At 41.8% G+C, this 15548-nt stretch overlaps 2 protein-coding genes across 3 annotated transcripts in view; one reads left to right on the forward strand and one right to left on the reverse strand.

Moving 5' to 3' along the window:
• Window positions 1–15548, forward strand: part of DUSP16 (dual specificity phosphatase 16) — a 78058-nt gene that overhangs the window by 44700 nt on the left and 17810 nt on the right. For both annotated transcript variants that reach the window (XM_070755246.1, XM_070755247.1), the window contains exon 3: window positions 3155–3293. In XM_070755246.1, coding sequence (XP_070611347.1) covers window positions 3155–3293 — 139 coding nt within the window. The remainder of the gene's footprint in view (window positions 1–3154; window positions 3294–15548) is intronic.
• The window catches only part of BORCS5 (BLOC-1 related complex subunit 5), an 82166-nt gene continuing 69256 nt past the window's right edge, over window positions 2639–15548 (reverse strand). The window contains exon 5 of the transcript XR_011559441.1: window positions 2639–3456. The gene's annotated coding sequence lies outside the window, so the exon portion shown is untranslated. The remainder of the gene's footprint in view (window positions 3457–15548) is intronic.

Consider the following 15548-nt stretch of genomic DNA (forward strand, 5'->3'; position numbering starts at 1 on the left):
GATGACATCATATGTCATCGCCAAACTTTCGTCTGCCTTTAATAAATATTTTTTTAATAAACTTTAATAAATAAACATGGTGAGTAATAATCTGAATGGTTGCTAAGGGAAGGGAAAATTGCAATTTAGGGGTTTAAAGTGTTAAGGGAAGTCTTGTGATACTGTTCATAGCCAAAAATAGTGTATTTACTTCCGAATCTTTACTTCGCGGAAATTTGACTTTCGTGGGCGGTCTCGGAACGCATCCCCCGCGAAAAGCGAGGGAACACTGTACACCATTTTTGGCTATGGACAGTATCACAAGCCATCCCTTAACACTTTAAAACCCTAAATTACCATTTCCCATTCCCTTAACAACCATTTACTCACCATTATTACTGGTACTCACCATTGAATAAGACACTTAGTGATCCTGATATTTATAAACATAATTATTTATTAACAATAATTATTTTTTTTGTTATTTATTTGCAAAAATTATTAGTTTGGTGATGACTTATGATGTCATCGGGCAGGAAAAACCGTGGTGTAGAAAAAAACCCGCAAAGTATTTTTTAATTAATATTTTTTGAAAAACCGTGGTATAGGCTATTCGCGAAGTTTGAATTGGCAAAAATCGAGGGAACACTGTACTCTAAAAGAGTGGGAAAACTTCTTTCCCCCCCCCCAAATGTTGTACTTACATGTTTTGTTTGTTTTATTTACTGTTGTGTCATATTTACTGTTTTGTTAATCTGTTTATTTGTTTGTTCGTTTTATCATTTATGTTATAAATTTAAAAAAAATAAAAAAAATAAGAGAAAGGGCCACTTGTATACAGAAAGCATTTATCAAGCTTTAAGAATCCGGTTACATTCCAGTCAAACTGATTTATTGTAAAATGCTGAATGCAAGAATGTAGTCAACTAACAGCAGTAAACTGGTGCTAGTTAAGAGTCAACGGAATTCAAGAGGGGCTGGACTTAGGCTGCTTGTAGCAACATAACAACTCCAGGCTGATTGCTCCCTTGACTCTACCTCCAGGCCCTGCCTGTCCTTCTCCCACACTTTTACTGCTCCCCAAAGAATTCAATGACTAAATTTGCCCATTGCAGTAAACCCAGGATCTGTACTCCTTTTGCACTTGGAGGAATGTGTCATTCGGCACTCTCACATGCTGCAACGTCCTGCCTGTCAGCGGCTACTTCACCTTCAACCACAACAACACAAGAGCACACAACTTAATATTAACCGCTCCAAACTTGACTGTAAAAAATATGACTTCAGTAACCGAGTTTTCGAAGCGTGGAACTCATTACCGGACTCCATAGTGTCATCCCCAAACCCCCAACACTTTACCCTTAGATTATCCATGGTTGACCTATCCAGATTCCTAAGAGGTCATAAGGGGCGAGTACAAGTGCACTAGAGTGCCTTCCGCCCCCTGTCCTATTGCTCTCCTATATCTCCTATACCTTTCTTCTATTCCTATATCTCTTCTTCTATTCTTTCATTGATATGTTCTATTCCTATACCTTCTTTTCTATTCTTTCTTAGATATATTTTACTATGAGTATCTCCTCTATAACCTTCATCATGTATTTTACTATGTGTATATAGATATATATACCCACTAAAACCCTCATTGTGTATTGGACTTAATAAAATAAATAAATAAAATAAATAAAATAAATAAATAAAATAAATAAAATAAATAAAATAAATAAAATAAATAAAATAAATAAAATAAATAAAATAAATAAAATAAATAAAATAAATAAAATAAATAAATAAAATAAGTAAAATAAGTAAAATAAATAAAATAAATAAAATAAATAAAATAAATAAAAAACAGTGGTCTAGTGGCCTCAGCCACTTTTTTACCCACGAGGCAAAGAAATCACATCATTTTATGATCCTGTCCTGAAAACAGCCCAGTTTCGTAGTAATAACCAACGCAGCACGAAATTGCCAACATTAACTTGCAATAAAACATTGTTGATAAGAAATATTGTTTTCTCTCCTTTTAAATGCCTGGAAACATGGAACAATTTTGTGCTGATGCCAGCAATGATTATACATTTCAGTTATTAGGTAATCCAATTCTCAAAAGCGAAAGGGTAAGAACTGGCCAGCTTTCCAGTTAAATCTCTGCAAGATAATGCAAGTTTGAGACCATATATCTTTGCTGCGTTCCTGGTGCTAAAACCCTATCCAAAAGGCCTTTTAATATTCCCTCCTTAACACTTTTTTCTGTACTGAGAAAGAAACCAGAAATGCAGTATTGCAGACTAACTCTGCCCACTGTCAGGAGTTTGATCCTGACCGGCTCAAGGTTGGCCCAGCTTTCTATTATTATTATTATTTTTTATTATTTATTAGATCTGTATGCCGTCCTTCACCAAAAACTCAAGGAAACTCTATCCTTCTGAGGTCGGTAAAATGAGGACTGAGATAGTTGGGAGCAATAGGTTGACTCTGTAAACTGTTAAGAAAGCACTTTAAAGTGGTATATAATTCTAAGTGCTATTGCTATTGTTGTTGTTGCTATTATTATTATTATTATTATTATTATTATTATTATTATTAATTAGATTTGTATGCCGCCCCTCTCCAGAGACTCGGAGCGGCTCACAACAACAAAACACAGTACAAATCCAATGATTAAAAACAGTTTAAAACCCTTAATATAAAAACAGTCATACATCCCAGACAAACCATGCATAAAACGGAATGGCCCAAGGGAATCAATTTCCCCATGCCTGACGGCAGAGGTGGGTTTTAAGGAGCTTACGAAAGGCAAGGAGGGTGGGGGCAATCCTGATCTCCAGGGGGAGTTGATTCCAGAGGGTTGGGGCCGCCACAGAGAAGGCTCTTCCCCTGGGTCCTGCCAGACGACATTGTTTCGTCGACGGGACCCGGAGAAGGCCGACTCTGTGGGACCTAATCGGTCGCTGGGATTCATGCGGCAGAAGGCGGTCCCGGAGATATTCTGGTCCGATGCTGTTTGAAAATGCATACAATTTTGGTGTCATCCAAAAGAACCATAACAGAAAACTAAAATTTGGACTAAATTGAAAACTAAATTTCTACTTTGTAATGTATATATTTAATAAAGATTTTTAAAGAAAAAATAAAACTAAATTTCTTGCATTTTCTCCATGACTTGTCTTAGGTTGAAATCGACGGCAGTCAGGAAGTTGTGGTGTATGATCAAAACTCAACAGATCTGGCTACTGTCCCTTCCGATTCCTTCTTGAGCCTCCTGCTGAGAAAATTGGAGAAAAGCTTCAGCAATGTTCACTTGCTTGCAGGTATGATTCACGGCTGAACACCTGAGCAGGTACACATGTCATTGCACAGGTCCTTCCAAAGAATGAGCGTGCATAACCTCTGGCACCGACATTGTTTTGCCAAGGCGTGTCCTCTCTTTTCTCTTTTCAATTTGAAGAAAATGCTAATGTTAGCAAATGTGGGCTGTTAGGGTAGTTCAGAAAGAAAATGGAAAGGATGGGTGTCAGAGTTTGTTGCGTAAACCAAAACCAGAAACACACACAGATAACTGATTCAGCTGGATTCATTAACTTCTTTATAAACATAATCATATACTGCACATACAATGTCATAAGTGGATTATTTCTTCTATGTAGCAACAGTTACAAGCCGTTTCATGACATCTGATTTTTATAGTGCCTGGGGAAAAGGGTACAATTGGTTGAAGCAGAAAAGATACATGCAAAATCTAAAAGAAAACCCAAACCAAACAGCCCCCCCTCATGCATAGGAAACGTAAAACATAAAATCACATCACTAATCGATAGAAATACTGTACTATACAAATTTATCTTAGCTGCTATATACACAGAAAATAATGAACACCAACCAGCAGATTATAAAATAATATGCATTACTCCTGCAATTATATACACTAATATCAATAAACATACCTTAACGTATACAAAACATCTACATACAAATCAAGAATCCATAAATCAGATAAATGCGCTTAACCCTGCGGTACTGCTCAGATCTTTTTAGACCCAAAACAAAGTTTGAGATCCTGTAAAAAAATTTCCCTGGATATCTGAAACTTAAAATTACATGACTTTGTCTCATTTGAGGGGTTCTTTCTAAGGGTGTTGTTGTTGTTTTGGTTGTTTAGTTTTTGCTGGGTGCAATGACTATATACAGTGGTACCTCATGATACGAACCGGTCATCTTACGAACAACCCGAGATAGGAACCCGGGGTTCAGAAAATTTTTGCCTCTTCTTACGAACTTTTTTCTTCTTACGAACCCACCACCGCCGAGAAGCCCCGCCACCTGACTGTCGCTTTTTGAAACAGCCGGGAGGCTTCCCAGCGTCCTCCTGAACCCGAACGCCAAACCCGAACTTCCAGGTTCGGCATTCGGGAGGCCGCCGAGAAGCCCCCCAGCTGTTTTAAAAGGTGACAGCCGGGTGGCGGGGCTTCCCAGCGGCCTCCCGAACACCAAACCCGGAAGTTCGGCAAAGGTTCGGGTTCAGGAGGCCACTGGGAAGCCCCGCCGCCTGGCTGTCACCTTTTAAAACAGCCGGGGGGCTTCCCAGCGTCCTCCTGAACCCGAACGCCAAACCCGAACTTCTGGGTTCGGCGTTCGGGAGGCTGCCGAGAAGCCCCCCGGCTGTTTTAAAAGGTGACAGCCGGGCGGCGGGGCTTCCCAGCGGCCTCCCGAACGCCGGACTTTTGCCAAACTTCCGGGTTCGTCTTACGAACTTTTCGTCTTACGAACCTCCCCCTGGAACCAATTAGGTTCGTAAGACGAGGTATTACTGTACTTGTACTGTTCCGGGTCCTTTTAGACCCAGACTAAAAAAAAGTTGATTTTAGCTACTGAACGTGGGTTTTTTGAATACCTTTTGCATTGGTATACTAATTTGAACATTCCTGATCATAAACAAATGAAAAATGAAATGAAAAAAATTAATGCTGATTTGTTTATTTTGCTCAGAAAAGCCCCCTCCCCTTCGGCTATGCACAATTATGTTCACTTTATATATAGATTAGGCTGCAAGTTCCAAATTTTCTGAATACCTTTTGCATTGGTATAGTAATATGAACATTCCTGATCATAAACAAATGAAATGAAATGAAAAAATTAATGCTTATTTATTTATTTTGCTCAAAAAAGGGCCTCCCCCCCAGCTTTGTGCAATTATGTTCACTTTATATTAAAAAAAACCATTGGGAGAACGATTAAGAAATGAAGAAAAAATTCTCCTTGCCTCTCTTCAGATTGTGCTAACTGCTAAGCAGTTGTTTTTAAATGTCAATTCTAGTGCCTCTCTTTTTACATTAATGGAAGGGATAAAAACAAAGTACAGTGTCAACAACTGTTATCTTTTCAGCCCAAGGTTGGTATGTAAAAGAGCCAGCTATTACCCAAACACTGCGTAGGTTACAAGGCTGTAAGAAATTAAACAACATTAACATTTCATTTCCTCCTTCGAATGCCTTGAAGGCAGGAGCCTATTCGATCAGGGCAGCTTGCCACTCTTCCCTTGAATAATTTTTTAAAGGCACAGATTAACAAAATCACATGGCCTGACCCATGTGTACAGTCTTTCTTTGGCTCTTATCTCTGGAGGGCTGAATACCCTTATCTCAGCAAGTTGATGACAAACACTTAAAATGTTTGAGTTCAAAGGTTAGCGAGCCGTACAAAAAGGCACAGAGTAGAGAAGGTGCAAAGATTTCTCCAGGCTGAGCTATTGCAAATATAGGGCAAAGTATTTTAGGGGCACAGAGGACAAAGAAAGAGGGGGGGAGAGAGAAAACAGTCTGGTTTATTAAATGCTGATGTCCAGACTCTAGAAAGAGTGCAGAGAAGAGCAGCAAAGATGATGTTGGGACTGGAGGATAAAAAAAATATGAAGAACAGTTGCAGGAATTGGGTAGGTTTAGTTTAATGAAAAGGAGGACCAGGGGAGACATGATAGCAGTCTTCCAGTATCTCAGAGGTTGCCACAAAGAAGGAGTCAGCCTATTCTGCTTGGCTGCATAGCTAGAGGTATAACAAGCAGGAAGAGGGAGATTGTGATCCCCTTATATAGAGCGCTGGTGAGACCTCATTTGGAATACTGTGTTCAGTTCTGGAGACCTCACCTACAAAAAGATATTGACAAAATTGAACGGGTCCAAAGACGGGCTACAAGAATGGTGGAAGGTCTTAAGCATAAAACCTATCAGGAAAGACTTCATGAAGTCAATCTATATAGTCTGGAGGACAGAAGGGAAAGGGGGGACATGATTGAAACATTTAAATATGTTTAAGGGTTAAATAAGGTTCAGGAGGGAAGTGTTTTTAATAGGAAAGTGAACACAAGAACAAGGGGACACAATCTGAAGTTAGTTGGGGGAAAGGTCAAAAGCAACGTGAGAAAATATTATTTCACTGAAAGAGTAGTAGATCCTTGGAACAAACCTCCAGCAGAGGTGGTTGGTAAATCCACAGTAACTGAATTTAAACATGCCTGGGATAAACATATATCCATTGTAAGATAAAATACAGGAAATAGTATAAGGGCAGACTAGATGGACCATGAGGTCTTTTTCTGCCGTCAGTCTTCTATGTTTCTATTCTCCAAAGTAGTGCTGGCTGGGGAATTCTGGGAGTTGAAGTCCAGACTGCACAAACATCTTATATATATTACTTGGGAGTTGAAGTCCGGACTGCACAGACATCTTATATATATTACTTGCTTGCGCCTTGGTACCCTCACTTTTTCCTCCTATTATTTTCTCTAACTCTATCTCCTCCCTAAATAGTGCTTCTTTATTCTCCCTTTCATTCAGATATTTACATATTGCATTTATTTGTAGCCATCTTCCCGTACCCAACCACCATTCTATATGATTTCTACTTGGCCTCCCATCCTTCTCATATAACTGTTCCCACCAGAACCTGACCAGCATATAACTTGCCACTTATATTCTGGACACTAATCGGCCTAGAGTTAGTAGGGTCAGGCAAGTGTTAGTAGGGGCGAATACAAGTGCACTGGATGCCTTCCGTCCCCTGTCCTATTGCTCTCCTATATCTCCTATACCTTTCTTCTATTCCTATATCTCTTCTTCTATTCTTTCATTGACATGTTCTATTCCTATATCTTCTTTTCTATTCTTTCTTAGATATATTTTACTATGAGTATCTCTCTATAACCTTCATCATGTATTTTACTATGTGTATGTTTATGTTTATGTTGTTTATGTTTATTAGATTTGTATGCCGCCCCTTTCCGTAGATTCGGGGCGGCTCACAACACAATAAAAACAGTTCATGACAAATCTAATAATTTACAATTTAAGATATTTTTTAAAACCCCATTATTAGGCAGACTTACATACAAGCATACCATACATAAATTGTATAGGCCCAGGGGAGATATTTCAGTTCCCCCATGCCTGACGACAAAGGTGGGTTTTAAGGAGTTTACGAAAGGCAGGGAGGGTAGGGGCAGTTCTAATCTCTGGGGGGAGCTGGTTCCAGAGAGTCACCACAGAGAAGGCTCTTCCCCTGGGGCCCGCCAACCGACATTGTTTAGTTGACGGGACCCGGAGAAGGCCCACTCTGTGGGACCTAATCGGTCGCTGGGATTCGTGCAGCAGAAGGTGGTCTCAGAGATATTCTGGTTCAATGCCATGAAGGGCTTTAAAGGTCATAACCAACACTTTGAATTGTGACCGGAAATTGATCGGCAACCAATGCAGACTGCGGATTGTTGGAGTAACATGGGCATACCTAGGGAAGCCCATGATTGCTCTCGCAGCTGCATTCTGCACGATCTGAAGTTTCCGAACACTTTTCAAAGGTAGCCCCATGTAGAGAGCGTTACAGTAGTCGAACCTCGAGGTGATGAGGGCATGAGTGACTGTGAGCAGTGAGTCCCGGTCCAAATAGGGCCGCAACTGGTGCACCAGGCGAACCTGGGCAAACGCCCCCCTCGCCACAGCTGAAAGATGTTTCTCTAATGTGAGCTGTGGATCGAGGAGGACGCCCAAGTTGCGGACCCTCTCTGAGGGGGTCAATAATTCTCCCCCCCAGGGTGATGGACGGACAGGTGGGATTGTCCTTGGGAGGCAAAACCCACAGCCACTCCGTCTTATCAGGGTTGAGTTTGAGTCTGTATATAGATATATACCCACTAAAACCCTCATTGTGTATTGGACAAAATAAATAAATAAATACAGTATAATAAAGATTTTTTAAAATATAGAATAAAAAGTAAAGCCATGTCTCAATCCCCTGGAGAAGTGGGCAGTTTTATCGAAAATATTTCAAAAGCACATCGCGTTCAGTCCCCTTTCCTCTCAACTCAGCATTAATGGGTTTTTTTTTAAAAAAAAAATTCTGCTGGGACCATCTCAAGGTTGAATTGTGTTATTATTTGAGAAACTCAGGAGTAATGTCAGATGTGATGCCGGAATGATTCAAAACAAACTTCGTGGGTTCCTGAGGGAGGGATCGAACAGGGTAAATGAAGTATAACTGAGCTAGGATGAACGAAAGAGACTTGCCAAAGCCTTGTCAGTATCTCTCTGCAGTCCACAAGAAAAAAAACTAATGACTTCCATAAGTTCTGGAGAACAGCCTGTTTTGTCCTTCAAAAGAGATTTATGGGGTTGGGGTTCTTTTTCCATATCTTGTAGCTCAGGGGACTCCAAAGTCGGCCAATTTGAGCCTCGTGGACTTCAACTCCCAGAATTCCTCAGCCAGCGGACCTTGGCTAAATTACGTGTCACCTTTTCTTAGAAATCCATGTTTCTGCCCGCAGACCCAAGCCATATTCAAACCGGACCTGGGCAGAAGATTTGAGGTTCCTGTCTGGTAGAACTTCCTTTCCTTTTGTGATAAGACTTTCAGCTGCATGATTGAGAAGGCCTTAAGTTTTTGAGAATTGAGATGACCTCCTTCTATACCATCCGTGATGACTTTAATATATTCAATCTTTTTTCCTCTTCTGAATCTTTATGACCATGGATTTTTCTTCTCTCCATTGGGAAAATAGCATTTAGCAATAACATTTTGACTTATATATCCCTGGATAGACTTAATCCCTGGATAGTTCAATGGATTTGCAGCTGGATAAAGCATAGACATCAGAGAGTTATTGTTAATGGCGAGTATTCTAAGCAGAGACAGGTTACAAGCGGTGTGCCACTAGGGACTGTTCTGGGTCCTATTCTTTTTAATATGTTTGTGAGTGACATAGGGGAAGGTCTGGTAGGGAAGGTTTGCCTATTTGCCGATGACTCTAAAGTGTGCAATAGGGTTGATATTCCTGGAGGCGTCTGTAATATGGCAAATGATTTAGCTTTACTAGATAAATGGTCAAAGCAATGGAAACTGCAGTTTAATGTTTCCAATTGTAAAATAATGCACTTGGGGAAAAGGAATCCTCAATCTGAGTATTGTATTGGCAGTTCTGTGTTAGCAAAAACTTCAGAAGAGAAGGATTTAGGGGTAGTGATTTCTGACAGTCTCAAAATGGGTGAACATTGCAGTCAGGTGGTAGGGAAAGCAAGTAGGATGCTTGGCTGCATAGCTAGAGGTATAACAAGCAGGAAGAGGGTGATTGTGATCCCGCTGTATAGAGCACTGGTGAGACCACATTTGGAATACTGTGTTCAGTTCTGGAGACCTCACCTACAAAAAGATATTGACAAAATTGAACGGGTCCAAAGACGGGCTACAAGAATGGTGGAAGGTCTTAAGCATAAAACCTATCAGGAAAGGCTTAATGAACTCAATCTGTATAGTCTGGAGGACAGAAGGGAAAAGGGGGGGACATGATTGAAACATTTAAATATGTTAAAGGGTTAAATAAGGTCCAGGAGGGAAGTGTTTTTAATAGGAAAGTGAACACAAGAACAAGGGGGCACAATCTGAAGTTAGTTGGGGGAAAGATCAAAAGCAACATGAGAAAATATTATTTTATTGAAAGAGTAGTAGATCCTTGGAACAAACTTCCAGCAGACGTGGTTGGTAAATCCACAGTAACTGAATTTAAACATGCCTGGGATAAACATATACAGTATCCATCCTAAGATAAAATACAGAAAATAGTATAAGGGCAGACTAGATAGACCATGAGGTCTTTTTCTGCCGTCAGTCTTCTATGTTTCTATCGCTTCATAGTGCTTTTACAGCCCTCTCTAAGCAGTTTTACAGAATCAGCAAATTACCCCCAACAATCTGGGTCCTCGTTTTACCCACCTCGGAAGGACGGAAGGCTGAGTCAACCTTGAGCCGTTGGTGAGATTGGAACTGCTGAACTACAGTTAGCAGTTAGCTGAAGTAGCCTGTAATGCTACACTCTAACCACTGCGCACCCCGGCTCTATAATCTCAGCTCAGACAGACTGAGAAAAAGATGTCTCAGGAATTCCTCTTGGCTTTCTCTGAGTCCGTTTCCATTCCTTCCAAGTTCAAAGGAATTTATCCCGATCTGGTCCTATTTTGCTCACGTCTCTTAACGGTTTCCAAACCCCCGTTCTGCCTTGAGATTTCTGTCTAAGGTTTAAGCCAGTGATGGCAAATCTTTTTATCCTCTGGTGCCTCCCTGGAGGCTCTCCGGAAGCCAAAAACGCCCTCCAAGAGCCTCTGTACGAGTCAAAAATCAGCTGGCTGGCACACACATGCACGTTGGAGCTGAGCTAGGGCAACGGCTTGCGTGCCAGCAGATATGGCTCCGCGTGCCACCTGTGGCACCCGTGCCATTGGTTCGCCATCACTGATCTAAGCCAATCCATTATAATACATTAGTAACCAAGGGTTGGTTATAGCTTGAGACCACCATTTGCGAAAAAAAGAAGGAAATCTACTGCTCAAACAGAATAAAGGGAACACTTAAACAACACAATATAACTCCAAGTAAATCAAACTTCAGTGAAATGAAACTGTCCACTCTGGAAGCAACATTGAAGGACAATCAATTTCACATGTTGCCAGCACATTCAACTCTGAACCGAACAAAGTATTCAATGAGGATATTTCATTCATTCAGATCTAGGATGCGTTCTTCGAGTGTTTCCTTTATTTTTTTGAGCAGAATAGAATAGAATAGAATAGAATATCTCCGGGACCGCCTTCTGCCGCACGAATCCCAGCGACCGGTTAGGTCCCACAGAGTTGGCCTTCTCCGGATCCCGTCGACTAAACAATGTCGTTTGGCGGGACCCAGGAGAAGAGCCTTCTTTGTGGTGACCCCAACCCTCTGGAACCAGCTCCCCCCAGATATCAGAGTTGCCCCCACCCTCCTTGCCTTTCGCAAGCTCCTTATAACCCACCTCTGTCGTCAGGCATGGGGGAATTGAGATTTTCCCTTCCCCCTAGGCTTATAGAATTTATACATGGTATGCTTGTATGTATGAGTGGTTTTTTTAAATTGGGGTTTTTTAGATTATTTTTAATATTAGATTTGTTCACATTGTCTTTTTTATTGTTGTTAGCCGCCCCGAGTCTTCGGAGAGGGGCGGCATACAAATCTAATAAATACAAATACATAAATACATAGAATAGAATTTTTATTGGTCAAGTTTGATTGGACACGCAAGGAATTTGCCTTGGTGCATATGCTCTCAGCGTACATAAAAGAAAAAGATATTTAGCCGTTCAATCTAAATCAGGCTCAGGGGATGGTAACAAAACTAAAAAAAAATCCACCATCCTACGGAAGCAGAAAATACTCTTCAGGAAAAGCTCTGGGCTCTCTCAAAGGCTTGCTCTACCTATACTTCTAAATCATTGGATTGGATTGGATTGTACTGGATGCAGCAAAGAGTTGCTCCCAGTTCAGCGAACCAGTAGTGATGGCAGAAGGAGGCTCCGCCCAGCCACCTGGGACGCTTCTGAGCATGCTCAGAAGTGTCGCGCATGTGCAAACCAGTAGCGACGGGATTTACAACCCACTACAGTAGAACCCCGACTTACGAGACTAATTGGTTCCGGAAGGAGGCTCGTAAGTCGGAACGATCGTATGACGAAACATTGTTTCCCATAGGAAACAATGTAAAGTCAATTAATCCGTGCAACAACAAAAAAAACCACTGCCGCCGAACGCGGAAGTTAGCGTTCGGCTTCAGGAGACAGCTGCGAAGCGGCGCGCGTGTTTTAAAACGTCACAGCCGGCCTGGGGGGCTTGCCAGCACCCCCCCGAGCCCCCCAGGCCGGCTGCCACGTTTTAAAACACGCGCGCCGCTTCGCAGCTGTCTCCTGAAGCCGAACACGGAAGTTAGCGTTCGGCTTCAGGAGACAGCTGCGAAGCGGCGCGCGTTTTAAAAGGTTGCAGCCGGCCTGGGGGGCTTGCCAGCACCCCCCCGAGCCCCCCAGGCCGGCTGCAACCTTTTAAAACACGCGGGATACGAGCGCCAAGGAGCTGTCTCCTGAAGCCGAACGCGGAAGTTAGCGTTCGGCTTCAGGAGACAGCTCCTTGGCGCTCGTATCCCGAATGTGAGCTCGGGAGGCGAACAAAAATGTCGCTCCCCTCCCAGCTCTTATCTCGAGTAGCTCGTAAGTAGAGCTGCTCGTATGTCGAGGTTCCACTGTATTGATTGGATTAGATTAGCATTATTGCTTGTTCTGTCTGGGGCCCCCCAGACGCCAACACCAACCAAAAAGAGTAGCCAGACACGCTGGTAAAAAGCAAAGGCAGTTTATATAATTCAAAGCAAACACAGGTAACAAACACTGTTCTTACAGACAGGAACACTATGAAGCTTCACAGAGGTTTCACGAAGGCCAGGCAATAAAACAGGATTCTTGCTGGCAAAAACAACGCTGAAGATAATAAAACCCACGCCTCCCCCAAGTCTTCCAGACTTCTAGGCCACAAGCCAAGATCAGAGACGCCGAGAATCGAAGCAAGGTCACAGGACTCCCAGTTGATAACTCTCCACAAGACTGTAAGGGCGGGCCTGCCTTTTCCACCCTGCTGAGGAGAACCACACCCAAACCCAGCTGTTGCCAATTCAGGGATGGAAATACCTTTCTAATTGGCCCCGTCTTTGAGCTGCACGTCGCTGCCTCATGTCTATTATAGCCTGTGCGTCTTCATCCAATGAATACAGGCTACTAGCTGGGGTGAGCCCCCCCCCCCGGGGGTCTCAGGCTGCTCTCCCTCCTCCTCTTCCTGACGTTCCTCTCCCCCGTCTGCCTGGTCCTCCCCCTCCTGGTCACTGTCCTCCTCCTCTGGGCATGGATCCGGCAGAGATCCAGCCGGTCCCTGAGGAGCCTCAAGCTGAATCACAACAATTGCTAATCTCTTGTTTTGACCCTTTGTAAACCACATTACCTGAGCTTCTCCTGCCTAAATATTTCAGCTTCTATGGGCTTAATTTTTTATTTTTAGTTTTGTTATTCATTTGGAACATTTCAATCCACACCAAAATGTCTGCTGGCTTCTCCTTCTGGACAGCCAGACCTGGAAACTATGTGAATGGCATCTGTGATCTGACTGTGGTGTAAATTTGGGAGAGTTTTGCAAAAATAAAAAATAAAAGACGTTGAAATGGAATGCTCCGAGACGTATCACAAATGTTTTCGATCTGGGGAGACATCTCTTTGTTTTGGTACGGATGGGAGATGACTGGAACTGCTTTTAAAAATTCAAAACATGTGTGCATAGTAGCCAGAGCAAGAGACGATTATTATTTATTCTCTACCATTGAGCTCTTTCAATCTTCTATTTCTCTGTGACTTGCTCATTTATTTCATGGGTAATAATCAATTTAAGAACATAAGAACCATGCGGAATCAGGCCAAAGCCCATCGAGTCCAGCATTCTGTGTCACACAGTGGTCCACCAATTGTCCATGGGGATCTTGAGCAGAAGGAGAAGGCAAAACCCTCCTTTTCCCTTGACCCACAACAAACGGTACCCAAGGGAATCTTGCCTGCCTCAACCAACATAGAAGCAGCACTTGGACATCCGTTTCAATAACCACCGATACACTTGGAATCCATGAATTTGTCTAATCCTGCCTTGAAGCTATCAAGGCTGACAGCTGTCATGACCTCTTCTGGAAGGGAATTTATTTATTTTATTTATTTATTCATTCATTTGTCCAATACACAAATACATAGGAAGAAAAATAGACATGTGATAATATAAATGAGGGTGAAAGTGAACTTAGAGGAGAGGATATATGAAAGGAAGAGAATATATAAGGTAGGTGGAAGAAAGGAAAGACAATTGGACAGGGGACGAAAGGCACATCAGTGCACTTATGTACGCCCCTTACTGGCCTCTTAGGAACCTGGAGAGGTCAATTGTGGAGAGTCTAAGGGAGAAGTGTTGGGGGTTAGGGGTTGACACAATTGAGTCCGGTAATGAGTTCCACGCTTCGATAACTCGATTGTTGAAATCGTATTTTTTACAGTCAAGTTTGGAGCGGTTCGTATTATGTTTGAATCTGTTGCTTGCTCTTGTGTTATTGCGATTGAAGCTGAAGTAGTCGTTGACGGGTATTGTGGGCAATACTCAAATCGTGTTTTAGGCGCCGTAGTTCTAGGCTTTCTAGGCCCAGGATTGTTAGTCTATTTTCGTAGGATATTCTGTTTCGAGTGGAGGAGTGAAGGGCTCTTCTGGTGAAATATCTTTGGACATTTTCAAGGGTGTTGATGTCTGAGATGTGATATGGGTTCCAGACGGTACAGTAGTAATTCCATAAACAAACGACCCTCTGGATGAAGAAATATTTCCCTTGATTTGTCCTCACTTTCTTACCTATGAGCTTTAGGGAGTGTTCCCTTGTCCTAGTATTGTGTGGTAGAGAAAATAATTTTTATCTGTCCCCCTCTTCTATCCCATGCATGATTTTATACACTTCGATCAAGTCCATCCACTTCAGAAATGAACTCTAATAGTTGGGGATGAGTGTTTAATGCCAACAGATTTTTGAATGTTTACTGATCTGAAAGTATAACTAAAGTCTATTTTAAAATTGGCCAATGGGTGACTGTAGAAATAACATTTGAGTCATGTTAGTAAGGATTGATTTTAATTAATGCAAATATAAATTCTTACTGCTTGATATGATGTATGTGCGTACCTGAGTACAGTAGTTGTGTCCATTGCCCTAAATTAGTTCTGAAGCACATTTATTGGGTGTATAGAAACATAGAAGACTGACGGCAGAAAAAGACCTCACGATCCATCTAGTCTGCCCTTATACTATTTCCTATATTTTATCTTACAATGGATATATGTTTATCCCAGGCATGTTTAAATTCAGTTACTGTGGATTTACCAACCACGTCTGCTGGAAGTTTGTTCCAAGGATCTACTACTCTTTCAGTAAAATAATATTTTCTCATATTGCTTTTGATCTTTCCCCCAACTAACTTCAGATTGTGTCCCCTGGTTCTTGTGTTCACTTTCCTATTAAAAACACTTCCCTCCTGGACCTTATTTAACCCTTTAACATATTTAAATGTTTCGATCATGTCCCCCCTTTTCCTTCTGTCCTCCAGACTATACGGATTGAGTTCATGAAGTCTTTCCTGATACGTTTTATGCTTAAGACCTTCCAC

This window comes from Erythrolamprus reginae, chromosome 6 (assembly GCF_031021105.1).
Source record: "Erythrolamprus reginae isolate rEryReg1 chromosome 6, rEryReg1.hap1, whole genome shotgun sequence".
NCBI classification, from domain to species: Eukaryota; Metazoa; Chordata; class Lepidosauria; order Squamata; family Dipsadidae; genus Erythrolamprus; species Erythrolamprus reginae.